General features: G+C 24.8%; 2 protein-coding genes across 3 annotated transcripts in view; one reads left to right on the forward strand and one right to left on the reverse strand.

The window, feature by feature from the left end:
- The window catches only part of LOC129614389 (glutamate-rich protein 2), a 29510-nt gene extending 16164 nt beyond the window's left edge, over positions 1–13346 (reverse strand). The window contains exon 1 of the mRNA XM_055528965.1: positions 13233–13346. The gene's annotated coding sequence lies outside the window, so the exon portion shown is untranslated. The remainder of the gene's footprint in view (positions 1–13232) is intronic.
- Positions 13347–15774: 2428 nt separating this feature from the next.
- LOC129614288 (programmed cell death 6-interacting protein) lies at positions 15775–20200 on the forward strand. 2 transcript variants are annotated; one of them, XM_055528825.1, is made up of 8 exons: positions 15775–16051; positions 16165–16223; positions 16282–16400; positions 16754–17035; positions 17111–18177; positions 18234–18756; positions 19515–19709; positions 19770–20200. In XM_055528825.1, exons 1-8 carry the CDS (start codon positions 15902–15904, stop codon positions 19886–19888), a joined length of 2514 nt encoding a protein of 837 aa, XP_055384800.1. In that variant the 5' UTR covers positions 15775–15901; the 3' UTR covers positions 19889–20200. The 2 variants fall into 2 exon arrangements, with proteins under 2 accessions (XP_055384800.1, XP_055384799.1); XM_055528824.1 differs by having other exon boundaries at positions 15776–16051; positions 19506–19709.
- Positions 20201–20524: the final 324 nt, after the last annotated feature.

Genomic DNA, 20524 nt, shown 5'->3' on the forward strand with positions numbered 1-20524 from the left:
CAAACCAAATTATTTAGTGTGAAGTTGAGTTGCAAATTAGTAACTCTAATCTATTTAATACAAGTCTTATAATAAATGCTCATTTGAAATGTTTTTGATTTTCAATCTATAAAAATTGCAATTTACTATAGCAAAATTATATGACAGTACTCAATTTTTAAATTTCCTATTCCTGTAAAAAATTTGTGATTAAATTCGCCTATTTCTATGCAAAACACTGTAGATGCTTAAAATTCGGTATTTTATATTACATATTTATTAAATTCAGATTAAAATTCGGAATTATTAACCGTTGTTATTTTTCCACATTTCTCTTAATATTTAAAAAATAGAATTTTCAAAATATTCAAGAGATCCAATCACATATCCACCCAATCCACCTTATTTTCCTTTCCATCCTCCTAATTCAAATAAAATATCACTCAATTGAGTGCGTATACACAGGAAACATGTTTCTTTTAATATCTCTTCTCATTTAAACAGATTTTGAGTAATCATAATCTAAATGAATTTTATTATTAAATAATTGATTATGATCAAAAAGAGCGTAAAATCATTAAAAACACATTTTGCGTATATAAACATAAAATATTACATATTTTCCCCTAAGTATATGCAATTAAGAACTCCGTAAAGCGTTAAAAATTACATATACTTGCAGACATTTACACACATATAAAACATTCGTGTTCACTTATTCAAAAGTATTGGTTTGATACATACATATGCTTAAATTTGTTCAAAATTTCGTTCATACTCAAACAATATTATATTGTAAATTTAAATGTATATTAAATATTTATATATTTGAGTATATTTTAAATTCCCTTGAAAAAAATTTAAGGTAAATCTGTTCTACGAGTATATGTTCCACATGGCTATATTTATGTTGATATCAGCAAATTAAGAAAACTAAATTTTATATAGAAAACAAAAACGAAAAATATTAAAATACAAAAAAAAAAAAAAAAATCAAAAATAACAGTAACGAAAATTGTTCTCAGTTAAAATACCCATGTAAAAGTTTCCCATAGATTTTTAACTGTATAGCACTTAAAAAATAAAATGATATTAAAATTTAAAGGCTTTCCTTCTGACTCAGTTATGCATTGTATAGAGGGTTACAATAAAAAAATTTTCTATTTATTTTTTGTTTTACCCACCCACGCCAACGCAACTTTGTATAACACTATCAAAAAAAAAGAAAAACAATATAACATGTAGGTGGAGGAGTCATTTAAATAGTTAGGGATGTCATTTAAATATAAACTATAAACATATATATGTACATATATATATATCAAACGTGTATGTAAAAAATTGTACTAAAATTGAATTTAAAAATAATGTCTCTATGAAAATATTGATTTCTTCCATAAATTTAATAAAAAATTTTTTTCGTTTAATGAAACTAAATTTAAAATAAACAATTCACACTTTTAACACTCATTGATTTTGTTTAAGGTGTTACCAATTCATTTTCGAACAGAACATTGGCAATACAAAATGTCAAACTCAAAATTGTACTTAAAATTATTGCAATTGTACTTGAAACTTAAACTCTTAGACTCAGGGTGAATTAAAAATAAAATTGTAATTTTATGCCACATGCCAAGGAATCGAACACATATTCATAGAATTATAAACATATACACTCACATATAAATTCACACGCTTATTCATATATTCTCATTTACAATAAAAAAAGGTTTTCCTTTACAAAATAATATTTAAGAAAACCATAAAAAAAATTTTCAATTCAAATGGAAGTCTTTAAGAAAACCATTTCAAAAAAAAATTTAAATTCTTAAAATGAATGTAAAATAAAATGTTTCGGAATTTTTTATGCTTTCATAAGCAAAATTATTTTTATAATTGCACAGCTATCATTAAGGTTTTAAAAAATCTTTAAGCTTTTAAGCGATTCTTCAAAAATAGAAAAAGTACAGAATTGAATAAGGGATGTGTGCTGACAGCATCAAATTTTTTTTTTATATTTTTGTAATCCGATGATTCATACTACATAATATGTAAATTAACACTCTAGGAGTATATTATAGGAATGAAAAGAAAGTTCAAAGTTCGAAAGAATCATTATTATTCAAATTCAATATTATATACACAAAAAGCGCCTTAAAACATGAAACTCATAAAACATCTTGGATATTTTATTATTTTTTTTTTACCGACTGTATTGTATTTAATAAGGCAAGTATTAAGATGGCACTGCATGTCAACTTTTCAAACGCATTTTTACATGAGAAAAATGTAAATAAAGTATATTTTTAGATAAATGACGACCTGTCCATCGGTTGTCCTTATTTTTTGCGTAATTATCTCAATTTCTGATGAACCGATTTTTAAGAAAAATAATATGTGAGTAACAATTTACTTTGAAAATGTAAATTGATTAAACTACTTTTAAGTTATGGCCACCTCAGCAACACTGCATTCTGTTGAAATAAATGTTAAGAAGAAACTTTTACAATCTTTTGCTACTTGCCTAAACTTAAAACTTAATTTATTGAAATTTTTAAATTTTTTTCCAAATATTCCACAATACGATCGTTTATGTCTTGACCACATCAAAAAATTTTTTTGTTCTGTTTTTTTTTTTTTTGCTTAAATTTTATAATTTTTCTATAAAAAAATATTGACTCTTCTCTATTATAATAAAAACAAAAATATTATGTAATGAAAATTTTATAAGAAAATCAAAGTCAATTCCCATAAAAATTTCGAGATTACAAGCATAAAACCGTTTGTGTAACAAGCATAATAAACTTAAACTGCGTGTTTACATAAAAATTAAGAAAAATTTTATTTGGTACATTATTATTGAATTCATACTTACATATATTTTGCAAATTAAGATTAAGTTCAAAAAATCTGCGGTATACTTGAATTAATCTATGTCACAGATTAAAAATCTAAATCAAAAATTTTCTCTCAATATTGTTTCTAACCTGTGATTTAGGAAAAATTGACATCGAACATGTTTGATTTCAGAATTTATAATTAATTTGAATCACACTACAGACTCAAGTAGACATGTAATTTGTAGTTTTGCAATTATACTATTGCGTCCATTTAAATCGAGTGTGTTAACTAAAAATTGCAATCAGTTGGTAAAAAACTAGAAAACTGTTTGATTACTTAATTGCACGCATATAGTTGCATGTAAGCGCCCTTGTATTGTAGTCTTATGAAATACAAATAATCAGTAAAAGAGTTATAAAACCAATAACTACATGTCTGCCTGAGCCGATCAAATACAACGTAATGTGAAAGCAATTAAAATGCAATCAAAATGGGTCATATCATGAGAATCATACAAAACTAATGAAAATTAATAAAAGCAGCTTATGTATGAAGAAGGAAATTATGTGTAATTTATTTTTTAGTAGTGTTGAGTTTTGTGTCAATAAAATTATTTGTCGATCATTACTTCTAAAGTGTATTCAACAGAATTTTATTAACAATTAGAATCGTAAGTAAAAACTTCTATATATTTAATTTAAAATTCAAGCTTATTCGTTTAATATTTAATATGAAAAATGAAAAAATCATAACCTACTTTTGATACACAAACATACTTACATATGTATGCATATTTTGTTTAATGATGAAAGCTGTGTGTTATGGGTTTGAAATCATTAAGAACAATATAAAAGTATACAATTTGAATTTTAATGAAATCCTTATTTCTATAGAAATGAAACAATTTTCTATGGAATATAATATTTCTATAAAAAAATAATGGAAGACAATTGGAAAAGAGAAACAGGATCCTTTGCATGAAGAAAACAAATGTTTTTTTAAAATTTATTAATAATCGATGTTTTATTTATATAAGTAAGTAGAAAACGTTTTATGTTTTTTACTTCTTCCACATTTACCTACATATATACATATGTATGTATGTATATGTAAAGAAGAATTATGCGATTATATCATAAATATTATTTGATTGTGACATAAAATCTATTTAATTTCAATTTTCTTTTCGTAATTATTATACACATACATTATAATAGAACGTGAATACATTATGTATTTATACAAGTATATGTGTATGTGCAACAATGTTAAGGTTCTCATTGTTTACATCCTTGTTTTTGCATATAAATGTTTTATAATAAATTTTCGAGTTGAAAAATTTACTTTTTTTCTTTTAATGAAACAAAAGAAAAAAATATTGATAATATTTACAAATTAATTTTTTATTTAAATTACAAATTTATTCAAGGTTATATTTTATTTCTTATAAGAACTTGAATATTTTAGTGTAAAAATTGGTAGAATTTGTATGACAGAATATTAATATATATAGGTGTAGTTGTTAAACCTAAATCAATTAGGTATATGTATAGTTAAATATTGAAGTTCATTTTATGAATTTCGTAAGGTAATTTCGACGTCACATCCACAGGGTTCATAAATATTTTGTACATATAGAGTATTTGTAGTTGCGTATATACACATACATATATAGTGTATCAAACCCCAATTCAATACTGTAATTTTTTGTATAATGATTTGTAGCTCCCTTACCCGCATTTCCCATTTACAGTATTTGTGTTTTAAGCATAAAACTGGAGATATACCTATAAGAAAAAAGTCCTGTGAAATAATTTCGATACCAGTCAGCTATTACTGTTATACTGTCTTGTCTCGTCACTTTTTCCAACGAATTTACTTAAATAGGAATCCGATTTTCTCACCTTGTGTAGGTCATTTCATTGAATCATTGTGAAAAATTTGCAGTTACAAAGTAAATCAGTTTTCTCTTGTAAAAGATTAAAATTTTTTATTATTTTAAAATTAATAATTTCACATTTTCCAATACACACCACACTAATTATTAACATAACTTATACAAAAATACTTCAAATAATTTATCATTAAAAAATAGTTAATTATTCAAAATTTAATCAGATAATTCTAATTATCTATATAAAAATTAATTAACTATAATTTTGTTTACTGAATGAATAATTTACGAGTATACCGCAAATTTAGTGAGAAACTTTTGGAAAAATTCTAATAAAATTTTAATATTCGATCTGAATTCAAACATGCACGTATATTTTCACATTTAATTTAAGTAATGATACATTTTCGCGATTATAAGAATGTTATCCCAAAGCGAATTAATTTATAAAAAGAAGAAAATTGTTCAAGGACGTAAAAGGATGAACATTGCCCTGTTTTATCTGAATGAAAAAAAAAAATGTATAAAAGGATATTATGTATGCATGATATTAACTTTTATGCGAATATTAAAGGTCGTATAACATTAGTTTTTTTTTTTTTTTTGGTTTTTTCTTTTTATTTTATATTTAATGGTAAATACCCCGAATAAAAATTGCTTTTAAAAATTGTATGTCCCAAATATACTTGTTATGCACAAAGTATCGATTAAACTTTTATTAAATCACAAATTGTATTATAAAAATTTAATTATTATGCCAAAAATTATGATGAATGAAATTTAAGATAGCAATATTTTTTATTTTTAACTTCTTAAATAAAATTATGAGTTTTTAAAATGACTAAAGTTTTCCGAATTAATAAATAGAAAAGAAAACGAGTATATGTAGAGTTGATCTTTTCAACTCTTTGAATCGTTGTTACAAAAGAGTTCAATAAAAAACTTTCACAAACACAATCAAATATTATTAAAATGGTGACCCTGTCACTAAATTAGTCCCCTGTGAGATGAATTGAAAAAAAAAATTATAATATAAATTGTGTGGTCAGAGTTGTGAGCTTTTTCCCTTATGATTATATCAGTTGGCAATTAGTTGATTATTAATAAGACTGAGTATAAGTTCAAGTAAGACTAAAAAGTTTGCACTGAGTTGACCCCCAGCTTGTAATTTTAAATTTTCTAAATAAATATTTTTAGAATTTTAAACGTTGTAAATTCTTAAATTGTTAATTTAAATAAAAACCACTATAAAAACCCATTTAGAAAATATTATTTACGTTAATTGAAAATTAAATCTGCATATTTGACAATCATTTGACATGAAATTTGAAGTTCTATGGCCACCAGAGTTTTAACATATCTTCGTAACAACCTGACTTATCTTTCTCAAAGTTGCAGACTCTGTCACTTATTACTCGTAATATCTAATTTTCTGACAAATTGTATTTCTTTACTGTAACAGTATCTTCCTTCTTAACTCTAACAAAGTGAGATCAAACCAATGATTTGTAAAGTCACACTTTTCCCTTGAAAAAGAGAGAATACTGTTTTTAAAAACAAACACTAGCTACATACAAAAACAAATACAACAATTTATCAATTTATTGCATATATTCAGGATGACCAAAAAAAAAAAAATTTAAAGAAGCGTTAGAATAATGGCCCGAATTCAAAGTTTAATTGCGTGAGTTAAGAAAAACAAATTTATTTTTTAATGACACAGTGTTTACCATTTGCTTTTTTGATATTATAAAAATATGGAAAGGCTTGCAGTTTGTCAAATATAAATTGCCGAAAAGTAAAATTTTATAAATTGCGAGGTCCCATTGCTTGAGGTATAGGAGGTAGAAAAAAATTTTCTTCTACAACAATAAGTTTCTAGTATAGATCTAGTATTGTTTAAATAAAGCTTTCTATCATAAAGGGCGTAGAAGTTATATAAACACGGGCAGACGGATGTACGGACCAACGAACAAAATGAAACTAATAGGTACTTTTTTTCAAATTTTTCTTCAAATATAATATGCAAATAAACAAACAAATGTACATGATTGTATGTTTAAAATATTCCCTACAAGCGAAAGAATGTCATAAACCATATATATATGCAAGAAATATTATGAAAATATATAAATTAATTTTTTATTTGATATTTAAATATTCTGCACAAAATAACCTAATTTTTTTTTATTTACATACATAATATCTCTTTAATTTTTCAACATAGTTATTTTATAAGCCAACAGAAATTGCAACATTATTATTTTTTTCTTACAAAGTATTTTCATATTACTTAATTTCCCAAGATTCCTACAACAAAATTATACGATAAGGAATATTTTTGATTCCCAAACGGATGTTCATGAAAAGAAATGTACAAATATACAAATTACTAACCAGTAGAGTATGAATAAAATAAGAAATATAAAATATACAATTTAATTCTGTTACCATATGAAAGTGATTCTTCAATGGAAAAACCCATTTTTGTAAATAGATTTTGTTAAACTGTTTCTCTATGGGGAAATATCAATGGTCAATGAGGTATTTAATCTTATATAATATTCTTGGTATACAAAAAAGAAATGTTGTGAATTTTATGAATCCAAAATACTAGATACTTTTCAATTTAATATAGGAAATTAAATAACTTCCATGTAAAATTTTGTACTTCCATATTGAAATCCATACGGTTTTAAAATACATTTACACCTACGTACGTAAATATGCAACAATTTTTGTAAAATAAATTATTTTCAAATAAATTTACACGAAATTTTTTAATTAATTTTTTTTTTTTAAATTATTTTCAATAATTTTTATTGCTAAAGTAAAAACAATAAAAATATTTTAAATAATTATAAATTTGCATTTTTAAAAGAAAAATTCATTTCAATTATATTCAAAATTTAACACGGCAACAGCCACAAGGGAAATCATTAAATTAGAAATTTGCCACAGTCAATAACATACGTTATACCATAGATCTGTTGATTCAAATTCAATTCGGCAAATAAAGAAGAGTTGCCGTTGCTATCATTAAAAGAAGATGTGTAAACTGTATAATATAGGGTTTTTTTGAAAACGCAGTTCTTATGGTTAGAATTGTAAAGCTTTAAAAGGTATACATTTAATTCGTACATGAAGCTTCAAAAGCTTTATAGTTCTAACTTTAAGAACTGCATTTTCAAAAACACCCTTACATATATTAATTTGTTGAAGCAGCTTCTATTTCTTTCGACATTAATTTTTCAAAAAGTAATATTATATTATAGGGTTATTTCCTCCTTATCACATGCCCATCTATCTTGTGTTGAGTGGCTATTCAAAAATGTAATTTTGGCTTGAATGAGGGTACATTAAAATTTTCTTCGAATTTTTTCCAAATTCTTCAACTAACTACGTTTCGATTTTGAACAAAAATCCTTTTAAGAGTGAAAAATCCAAATTACTAGGTTTAGTTCTAAAATTGATTTAAGTCAAATCAAAACGTTGTTGCTAACTTTATGTTGAAAAACATTGTCGCTAATTTTATTATATTACACATTAATTATATGAGCATATGTCAAATTTAATACAGAAGCATTATATAAGCCATAGCTTGTATACAAACATACAAATAATTCATAATTAATTAATTTTCAATTTTATTTCATAAGTCCTTCTTGAATTTTATCTATACTTTTTATATACCCGGTATTTTTTTTACTATTCAGTTGATGTCCTCATTTTAAATAATCTATGAGAGTATACATGAAGAGCAACATATACATTTAATAGCCATATTAAAAACCACATTCTGTTATACAATATACATTAAAAGTATAAAAGAACAGAAAATATGTTTCATACATTTTAAAAACATGCAATTTTTAAGGGTTGTGCAACAACATTCATACAGAAAACATGAAAACATTAATTTTCCACAAATAATAGTTTCCGCTTAATTGTTTTTTTTTTTTTTGCTCTTTAAAACTTTTGATTTTTCACAGGAAGAAAAGAGGACAATAATTACAAACAAACAATTATTTTTTTTTTATTTTATAGGAGCTAGGTATAAGTATTTAATATTTGTGTGCTTTGTACAAAAATTGTCATCACCAGTTTTATTTTTTTTTAAATGCATAGAAGATTATGAGATAACAAAGAAAAGGCCTTGTGGTTTTTAAGAACTTACACGGACATTCACATATATGTACAAAGGAACAATATTGAGTATCTGAATTCTAAATATTTAAAAGAAAATAAACGGCATATAGTTGAAAAAAGTTTAATGAAACCATCATTTTTTAATTTCACACCGTATAGGGTCAAAAAGAAGCTAAAAACAAAATTAATCCCTTAAAAAAATAAACAAAATCGAAGGAGTGTTAAGCGGGTTATCCATATCACATGTGCTTATCATTAATGTGTTATACATAATTCATTTTTTATGTGTTATACAATATTCTAAGGTCAATTATTTCCAATTTTACTAAAAGCTTTTACTTTTCACCGGTTGCCACTAAAAGTAAATATCACATATTTTGCCAATTGCAATTAAAGCAAGTCTTAATGCTGAATTCTATTCTATTGTTTGTTTAATGTAAGAAATTGTAATACCTAATAAATTGTAACTAATAACAAAATAAATTAAAGAACCATAGAAGTTGATAAAATCGAAAACGATAAGCTTATCAAACGCATGAATGACATTTATGTAAGTAAAATTGGTGTTCATTGATTGTCAACTCTAATTTTTTAAATGTCAAAATAAAAGCATTAGAAGTTTTCGAAAATTGATAATCCTTGCGTTGTTAAGTTTGTAAGAACTTGCACTTATATGAAAATATTACTCCATCTAGCGGAATAAATGTGCTTAACTATTTTTTTATTTATATTCTTATGGCATATTTAGTTCAAACTTTTATACACTTGCAGTATTATGAAACAAAGTGTTATATACTCTCAAATAGAACGCTATATTATTATTTGCCCAATATTAAGGAACTTTTTTATTAAGGAGTATTAAGAAACTTTCTTTCTATAAATTCTATCTTAAAATTTGAATCTGCAATTTATTATTATTATACCATATCTATAAGTGACGTCGACACACATAACAGATAGATAAGAAAATTTATGATACCATCATAAAAAATTAATTCATGTGAATATAATAAATTTTGTTTTGAAAATAGGTCGACTTGAAAGAGCAACGTATTTTTAATTTAGTATTAAAGAATTTAAAAAAAAAAAAAAGCATACAATTTTTATGAAAATTAAAAGAATTTTCCATTAAAATCGGCTTGAGTTCTGTTTTTTTTTATGTAACTAGATATAGAAATTTCTATTTTTTTTGCTGCATACAGATAGTTGAACAATGTATTACAATGCATGTTATACATGTTTGTACACTTAATATTGTATTTAGATACATAAAATGCAAATCTTCCTATGCAAGTACATTATTTAAGGATGAGTAGAATAATTTGTTATTATAGAGGAACGAATAAAATATGGGATGTACGGGTACAACTGGCATAAATATTTAATTTAAAACTTTGTCGCATTTTTAAAGTCCTAAAATATTTCAAGCTTGAATGTAGAATGAAAATTAAAATTTTTTTTTTTTTTTGGAAAAACGATCACTCATTCAATAAATTATTCAACTGAATAATAAATTTTTCAAATCGATGTTTTTTTTTATATTTTCATAAAAATTTTACAATCAGCTTTATTGGGAATATTTTATGTTACATATAGTTTTCAATACGCACTGTTATTGATTAAAAAAAATTTTTCTTAAGAATGTTTAATATTAAAAAATTACAAAAGAGAAGATTATTTTGAAAAGACTTCATTTCTTATAATTCATCTGCTCTTTTCTATTGACTTACTTCAGAAAAATATCATAATAAAATGTGTTTACACAGTTTTCATATAATCTAACAATCAATTAACTTATTAAATATGATGAAATTGAAAAAACTCTTGAAGCCTAACCTATTACAAATGTAATCCAATTCATCACAAAATTCATAACTAAGAAATTACAGTTCCAGACAAATAGATATTCTCGCTCAAAACCGATTCTTTTTGTGTCGCTCATATTTGTTAATTCTTATTGTATATTTTTTGAAAACTTGACGTGTGAAATTTATTGTGATCACTGTTCCTCCCTTCATATAATGCAGTTGTAACAGTGAATCATTACAGAAAGATTTTAGTTTAAATTGTAAGATATTGTGTCTTTATGAAGTATAAGAGATTGGTGTTTGTTTCTCTATTAAGTAAAATTCTCTTATATGCTAATGCAATCAATTATTGAAAACAATTTTACATTTTTTATTCGAAATAAATTTCTTCTGTTCGAAACACAATTTAAATTTTAATAATATTTACGCATGTATACATAATAAATTTAATGAGTTAGTAAATTATTAATTATTTGGTCAGTGCAACCATTGTATACATAAATGAACCTTGTTTAAGTAAAGTATATGCAAATAAAAAATGTAAACTCGCATGTAATAAATTTACGAACATCTTATATAAATCATTATATATACATACAGCACAATATATATATATATAACGTATTATAAAGTATACTCGTAGGACATATTATTATCGGATTTATATACATAAATAGGAGCTTATTTAAATATTTTTGTATTTAAATAGCCTGTATTAAATAACGTACGTACAATATTATATAGCAATAACGTATGAATTTATTTATGTATGTATGTAAACGTTATTGCAAATGTCATGCAATTTTAATAATGGTAATTTTATAATTATTATTACATTATGATATAGATCGTAGACTAAAAGGATTAACATCTTTTGGTTCGTTTATTATACGAAATATTGTGGAATAATTAAATTAATTAAAAATTATAAAACTTATTTTATATATATAATCGTGTTGCGAAAATTTACTCGTATATTATTTAAAAAAATCACATACAACTAGAAAAAAAAAAATAAAAAAAAATACTGTTGAGTAACAACAAAAATTTTACTGTTAATAACAACATTTTACTGTTTCTATAGCCACTAGTAGAGTGTAATAGGAAATGTGTAAGTGTTATAATGGTAAATATTACTGTTTATCACAATCCAGCAATTTTTACGACATATACCTACTAAAGTGTTTTGTATTTTTAAATTTTCATAAGAGCGTTTTTATAATTGAGAAATAAATTCAAGACAGAATTAAAATTTCTTCATTTACTTGGTTTGTAGAGCAAATTACTGTACAAATAATAGTGTAACAAATTTGCAATCATAAATTGAATAGGATGCACTCATATATACAAAAAAAATATATAAAAAATTATAATTATAACAATTAAATTATAACAATATTAACTTAAATTGATATAAATCAATTTTAAATCTGAGCCGAATTTAAATTCATATTGTAGTGGCGAATATATTAGAGCTGTTCCTTAAATTTAAAATTGTATTTTTTAACAAAAAATATTTTTATTTGCTAGTTTTTAACATTATTAATTTTTTGAAATTTCCAGATAGAAGCTTGTATATTGAACTTCTTCCTATTAAAGAGTTAAAATCTTCTCGAAAATCTCTCTTTGAATGCATTAGGTTGAATTAGGATAAAAAAATAGTGCGGCTCAGATGTTGCATACATCAATAAAATTTTCAAATTAGTATTTTTTAAAGAATTTTTTCAACCTTCATGTACAAAATCCAAAAACAATTTAAAACAAGAAGAAACTTATATAAAAAGAACACTTTTTTTTTTCGTTTCAATTATTAATTGTATATATACATCACATTTACACACACAGGTAGGTACTTAAATAAAAAATTCTAAACAATTTATTTGGCATTTTTTGTTGGCAAAAACAAAATGAGAAAAACATTTTAAATTTTAATCGTTGCTATCGTCATAATCATTATATACGGTTGTTATTATTCTCACTTGCCACTTATATATTGCAAGGATTCTTTATACAAAATCATCCATCTTTTCATCATGTAAAAAGGAAAAAAAAATAAAGACGCACTTTACAATATTTCTTTAATTTGAAAGCCCATTTGATATAAATGGGTGGTTTTTCTTTTCTTTGTTGTTTTTCCTTTTTACATATTATAAGCGCACCTCATTAAACCAAAAGTTTAATTCAAAGATTCATTAAAATTAAAACTCATTAAGGATTAAAAAACAAAATTGTTTTTTTTTTTTTAATAACTTTTTATGTTTCAATAATGGCAAAACAAAGCAAATATTATTTTTGAATAAATTGAAAACAAGATCTTTATATGATGAGAACCTTATATGCATATACGACCATAGTATAGAGGTTCAAGTGCATAACATGTCCTTGTTTTCTTGTCTTTTTTGTTTTATTCTTTAAGGACGATGCAAAATCGAATTATTTTGAATAAATAATTTCTTTATATATAAATATAAATAATATAAATAAAAAGCTTATAGTTTTTTATTAGATATGAAAAATATATTAGATCTAATAAATTACAAGGTAAGAATCCAACAACTTACAGTCGCAATAATATTATATTCATATGTATGAATGTATTTTGTTGTATGGTTATAATTCTTCTATGAATTTTTTATTATTTTTCTTATATTTTTATATTTAATGTTTTTTGTTTTATTCTTATAAATATATTAAATATTTATACACATTATTATATTATTTATTTATTGGGAAAAAATAAAATTTAAATTTTATTGCAAATTTTTCACGTCCGAATGAAAAAGATTTACGTCTCAGACTAAATTCATCTTATGGTGATATCAACTTTTATATGGTAAGGATATCGAAGAAAAGCTTTTACTATCAATAGACATGGCAAAATTATTGTGTCAAAACAAATTCAAGAAATTTAACTAAAGGAAATGACAAAAATTTTTTTTTGAAATTCAAAACAAATTGAATTAGTTTTGACGTTATTCGAATTCATAAAATTAAAATCATATGGGAAAGTTATTTCTAAAATTTTGAGGGTATTTTCAGAAATTTAAAGGGTATTTTCTAAAATCTTGAAGGTAATTAAATTTTTTGCTGCACGTTATCTGAAATAAAATCTAACTATGTAAATTTAATTACTTAAATAATTATAATATGACATTTTTCATTGTCAAATATAGTTTCATCATTAAATTCATACACTTTTTTAACGCAAAATGTAAAAAAAAAAATATTACCATAATTTTCATATGAAAATTTGCAATTATAACTTTAATTTGTTCATTTCAATTATTTTACGTTCAATTTTTGATAAATGTTAGGTACTAAGTATATTGACTCTCATTCTCATATTCTTACAATAATTTTTCCAAGTTTGTATACATAAAAATGCGCATGCTTCATTTTTAGCATTTTTACCTTATTGTAAGTCTCCAACTTATACAAATATTACTCCTTAGTGTTTATAAAACAAAGTTTATCTTCAAAACATTTCATTCACATTACAATAAAAAAAAACGTATGAAGTTCATTCACATACATATCTAAAGAACACATAATATTATGTTCTATATTATGTTAATTTATATTATGAAAATATGCTTGCATAGATGTATATGACGTGCCTATCAGCCGTTCAATATTGCAATATACAAATATGTATGCATATATAAATTGCTTCTAGCATGAGTAAGATGCGTGTTTATATACATATTTATGTATACATACATAGTATATACAAATGTGCACTATATAGTTATTTTTCAATTTTTAAAAATTATGGAAAAAATTTGTTTCAAATTTGGTTGATTAATAATTTATAATTATTATCGTTACATTTAGTACGATAAATATAAAGTTCCACTTTTTTTAAGAAGCATTTTAGGATATTTGCTCTTTGATTGATAGTTTTTACATTTATATAAAAAATACAAATGCCAAAATTTTGGACAATTAAATTTATACGTTAATTTTTATTTCTCTGTAACTTTCATCAAAGTTGCAAAGATTCATTTCTTATCATTTTTAAAATTAAATTAAACACGAATTCCGGTTCTCTTTCAAGGCCAATTTACCCTTTCAACTGCATTCAATTACACTATTATTAGTAGCCGATAGATGGCTTCAATACTTTAAATGAGTCATATACATAATAACATTAATCGCGATATTTAAGAAATATAAATGGAAATTTATAATGAAATTCAAATTTTAAATTTTTTTTTTTATGTAACAAAATTTCTAAACATTAAACTCCACTCACAAACTAGTTTTGATTCTCCTTTTCATGTAAATGGAACGAACAAAATGTAGATTTCGGTTGTATTTCGCATTACGGACAAAACTAATTTTTGATTTACTTTTTTTATTCACATTTGAGTTTTTTTGTCTAGTCACATTTGAGTTAGTCTAGATGTTAGTTTTAAAATAACTTGGTAAAAAAATAACTGATTTATTTTTTGACAATATTAAAATAAAATATGTATACACATGTTGATATTAATGCAACTAGTCAAAAAACTAAATAAAAATTTTTGGTGCCAAAAAATCGTTCATGAGCTGAATTTGTTCTGGTGAAGTTATTTTATTTTTATGACGTAGATATAAGTATATTCCCCAACTCAAAGAAAGTGTCATTCGTTATTTATAAGAATGTCAAAAATTTTATAATAATTTTATAATAACTTTATATAACGTCTACTAGCTTTAACAAGATTTGATCTCATACGGTTGTCATAATCCAATAACAAATAATAAATTATCTACTTCATTCTTCTCTTACTCATTATAAAAATACTAAAATTTATTTTTTTTAAGTTAATTTTTTTAAATATGCCAAGAGAATCAAAAACTAGGATTTCGGCTATAAAATAGCTTGAATTACTGTCAGACTGGGTTTCATACATCTTTATTTGTTTTTCTGAACTTGAAAATCGTTAAACGCGTAAATGTAAAACACAAACCAATAAACCTTAATTTGTATATTTGTTTAAAGGGTAAATATCGAGTATGAAATATAAATTTAATTTTCAAAAGTATTTATGCCTTAAATTACGAACGCACCCATTCTCAGCTGATGACAAATGAATGAGCTCATGATTTATTATTTAAATAATATATATATGTGGTTGTGCACTGAAAAATTAAGTGCTGTCAGTTATATTCGGAAAATATCAGACACAAAGCAACATAAAAATATTGAACTCCAGATTAAATATTTCATATTTTTTTTATTAAAATGTCGAAATTGCTTGCAGTTCCTCTAAAAAAATCATCGGAAGTTGATGTTATTAAACCTCTTACGAATTTAATTAAAAGTGCTTATAGTGATCCAAGTTCTCAGAATGTTCATTATGCTGAAGCAGTTAGTGAATTTAGTAAACAGAGGGTATGATTAATTTCCGACTTATATAAAATGAATTTCTTTTTTACTTTAAACAATCAAGTAATATTTAATAACCACATTTGTCTTCTTTTTTTTTTTTTTTTTTCGTTCAACAGAATACAGCAATTTGGAAATTTTTTGAGAAATATGAAAGTTCTTTAGATATAGTGTATTCGTAAGTTTTTATTAATTATGAGTCATTGCTATTTTATTTAAAAAAATTATGTTTTCAGGTATTATGACCAACTGTGCTATTTGGAAACGAAAATTCCTGTGCATGAATTACAGATTCCGTTCAAATGGAAAGATGCTTTTGATAAAGGAAGCATTTTCGGCGGCCGTATGAGTTTAAGTAAGATATTTATTTAATTAAAATTTGGAATTTTAAAATTTAATTAAAATTTTTATTTTTTATCTTAGTTTAATGCGTATGTAGTAAATTTTAGTAATTTATTTTAATATCAACTAAATAATTACATAAATTTTCATAAAATATTGCTTGTTTTTGGTAATTCTTAATTTTCAGCTCAATTTTTTTAATTCCATTTAACAAATTTAAAATGTAATTTTTAAACAGTATTAAAAAGGATTAAGTTATGTGTTTGAAACCTAAAATGAATGAAAAAATTGCGAGTTCAGTATAAAAAAAAGAATTTATATACCAAAATTTTAAACTTACAATGAATTTTTATTTTTTTTTTCTAGCTCACACAAACCTTGCATATGAAAAAGTATGTGTATTGTTTAATATTGCTGCTCTGCAAAGTTCTATAGCAGCTTCACAAGGAGTTGACAGTGATGAGAGTTTAAAATTAAGTGCAAAATTATTTCAACAAAGTGCTGGAATATTTCAATATTTAAAGGGAGCTACCCCTGCTGCAATTCCATCCGAGCCAACACCAGATTTGAACCCCGAAACTTTGGGTGTATTAAGTTCCCTAATGTTAGCCCAAGCACAAGAAGTTTTCATTACAAAAGCTATTAAAGGTAAGAAAAGAAGCATTGTTAAATCTTTCTTTATATTGGAATCAAATTAAACTTCTTTTTGCTTCAATATCACAGACAGTATGAAAGATGTTATTATTGCAAAACTTTGCTGCCAAGCTGAAGAACTTTATTCTGATGTTATGCGTGGTATGCAAAAAGATAATCTAAGAAATTTGTGGGAAAAGGACTGGATTCCAACAGTAGCTGGAAAGCAAGCCGGTTTTCATGCAATGTTCCAATTTTATCAAAGTTTAGTTTGCCGAGCAAGCAAAAGGGTTGGTGAAGAAATTTCCCGTTTACAAGAGGCAGTTGAGCTTTTCAAAGCTGCTCAGTCTAGATCTGGAAGCCCAACACTTTTTGAAGAATATTCCAGTCGAGCACAAAGGAACTTGACTGAATCTAAAAAAGATAATGATTTCATTTATAACGAAATGATACCGGATATCAAATCTTTACCGTCACCTGGAAAGGCACAATTAGCTAAAGCTCTGCCGATTGCAGCACCAATGAATCCAAATCATCACGATATATTTTCGGAGCTTGTTCCAGTTGTTTTACACCAAGCACTTACTGCAGCTGAAGCTCGCAAAAATGAAACTGTAAATTCAGAAATATTGAAATTACGTGAAGCAACACAAACTCTTAATGGTGTCCTGGCAAGTTTGAATCTTCCAGCTGCAGTAGAAAATTCAGATTCTGGTTCTGGTTTACCGCCATCTCTTTTAGAAAAGTCTAATGACGTGAAACAAAAGGGCGGAATTGATAGTATCAATAAATTTATCAAAGAATTACCAGAATTATTAACGCGTAATCGTGAAATTTTGGATGAAGCTGAACGTTTATTGGATGAAGAAAGAGATTCAGATAATCAATTGCGTAGTCAATTCAAAGATAAATGGACCCGTATCCCATCTGAGAAATTAACAGAAATGTTTCGATCTAACACAAAAAAATATCGAGAAGTTATTAATAACGCAGTAGAAGCTGATAAAATTGTAAGACAAAAGTTCGAAAAGCATGTGAAAGGAATAGAACTATTATCTATGAGTGGAGAACAAATCAGTGAATCTATTCCATCAGGGACTGGTAGCATAAATACTAATTCAACAACTGTCCAAAAATTAAGATCATTAATGGAATCTGTAAACCTTAAATGTTAATATTAAATAATTTTTACTAATTTCATTTTATTTTCTAGGTTGAAACGATCAAAGCTGAAAGAGATGTGATTGAGTCTGAGTTAAAATCAGCTACTGTTAATATGAAGGAACAATTTTTGAAAGCCTTGGCTCAAGATGGCGCAATTAATGAGCCAGCGATATCAATTTCGGAAATTGGAAAAGCTTTGTCACCACTACAATCACAAGTTCAAGAAAGTATTGAACGACAAAAAACATTAATTGATGATATCCAAAGTGCTCACAGCGATTTTACTGCCGAAACTGGTAATACAGGAGGTTCTCGTGAAGCGTTATTCTCAGAATTAGCATCCGCTTACGATAGCTTCATAGAATTGCAAGGAAATTTGCAGGAGGGTACTAAATTTTATAATGACTTGACTCAGTTACTTCTCGTTTTTCAAAACAAAGTATCAGATTTTTGTTTTGCTCGTAAAACCGAAAAAGATGAACTATTAAAAGATTTAACAACACAATCAAGCCGTCAAACTCCTGGACCTACTCCATCAGTTCCTTCACATTACTCTTCGACTACAACAACAGGTAAATGTCGTTAAAGACACAGCTGTATTGTTTTTTGTTTTGTTTTTAAAATTTATTTCACATTCTTTGGAAGAAAAATGTAAGTTCTTGCTACCCTTAGTAATAAAGTTTCGTAATTGCGTTATCATTAAATTTCTTTTAAAATGTTTTGAAAACTATTGATTGCTTAATATATTAATTTAAATAAAATCATCATCTAATTATAACTTTTTTTTTATTAAATTCTTAATTAAAGCTAATTTTTACACACTTACATAAATATACATATCTTCTGACTCATGTTTTCACTATTATCATTTTGTTTTCACTTCTCTCTTCATAACCACAGATACTTTTAAATAAATTGCGATTAATACTGCTTTCACAAATTTTTTGGGTTGAAAATGAATACAATCATGTTACATGTTCCATTTTAATACATATGCATGTCTACATTTTTATTATTTTTAATGTCATGTTTGATTGTTAGTTATTTTTATTCAAGGAGTCTATTGGAAGTTTTAGAACTTAGTTTTCGCGTTTTAGTTTGTTTTTTGTTTTAAAAATTTGAGTTCCATATTGTAGTAAAATGGTTTTAAATATCAATTCAGTTTAAGAAAAACCAATGTCATTTAAAAATCATAGTACTGCATTACTGATCTCAAGTTATTATGTTACCTGTAAACTTTCATTTAAATTTGTTTGGAAAAAATTAAATTCATTGAAATTTGGAATTTTTGTGCTGTTATGTATTTGTTACTAATATGTAGATTCTACAGACTCAAATCCTTCGATACCTCCTTCAATGCCTAGTAATCCGGCATCAGGTTCTATGGGTAATATACCATATCCACAAAACGTTCAAGGAATGCCCATGCCGTATGGCGCTCTACCAAATGCTCCATATCCAACTTACGTTCCACCACCAATGCCGCAAGGATTCAACCCTTATGCAACTTTACCGTACCCAAACTGTGATTATATGCATATATATATTATATTATATTGATTTTTTAAATATATATTTTTTTCAGCTGGTTATTATACCGGTTTCCCTCAAGGGCCTCAACCAGGCCATTATGGTACGTATCCTGGTAGTTACGCTCCACAACAACAAGGTGGATATCCAAATCAAAAACCACCAGGATGGTAAATGCTATATTTAATAATTAAATCGTTAATGCTAAAAGCACAGGTGATGGATTGTTAAGTTGAGCATTTAATTCATTTTATTGTAAGCTGCGTATGTAAAATATATTAAGTTTCGAAAATTTGAAAGTTTAGCATTAAAGATTGTTTAGTTCACATGTTTTAGTTTAATTTATAATTAAAATTTTATTCAATATTATTAACATATTTTAATATTGATTAAAATTTTAATTTATTTACTAAACCTCAAAAAATGTGACAATATAATTCGATATTTTGTATTTTATAAATTAAAATAAAATAAATATTATCTTCATATTATGTGTATATTAATTAACTTTAATAACTGTTATATCTTAAAAGCAAAGTAATATGAATTTGATATAATAAAATTTGTTTAAAATTTTTAATTTTGCACATAAATTTTGAATTTATTTTATGTATGAATTGAAAATTAAAGTAAACACTAATAAAAGAGAAGGAAAATAAATTTTTGTTAGAAAATATCGTCCCCATTTTAACTCTAAAATGAAATAATAGTTATAAAACCCTTTCTCATAATTTTCAAAATAACTCGTCATATAAAAAGTAATTATATGTAAGAGAAAATAAAATGCAAGTAATTTTCTACTATTTTTTC

The sequence above is a fragment of the Condylostylus longicornis genome, unplaced genomic scaffold, assembly GCF_029603195.1.
Source record: "Condylostylus longicornis isolate FDR11 unplaced genomic scaffold, ASM2960319v2 ptg000107l, whole genome shotgun sequence".
NCBI lineage: Eukaryota > Metazoa > Arthropoda > Insecta > Diptera > Dolichopodidae > Condylostylus > Condylostylus longicornis.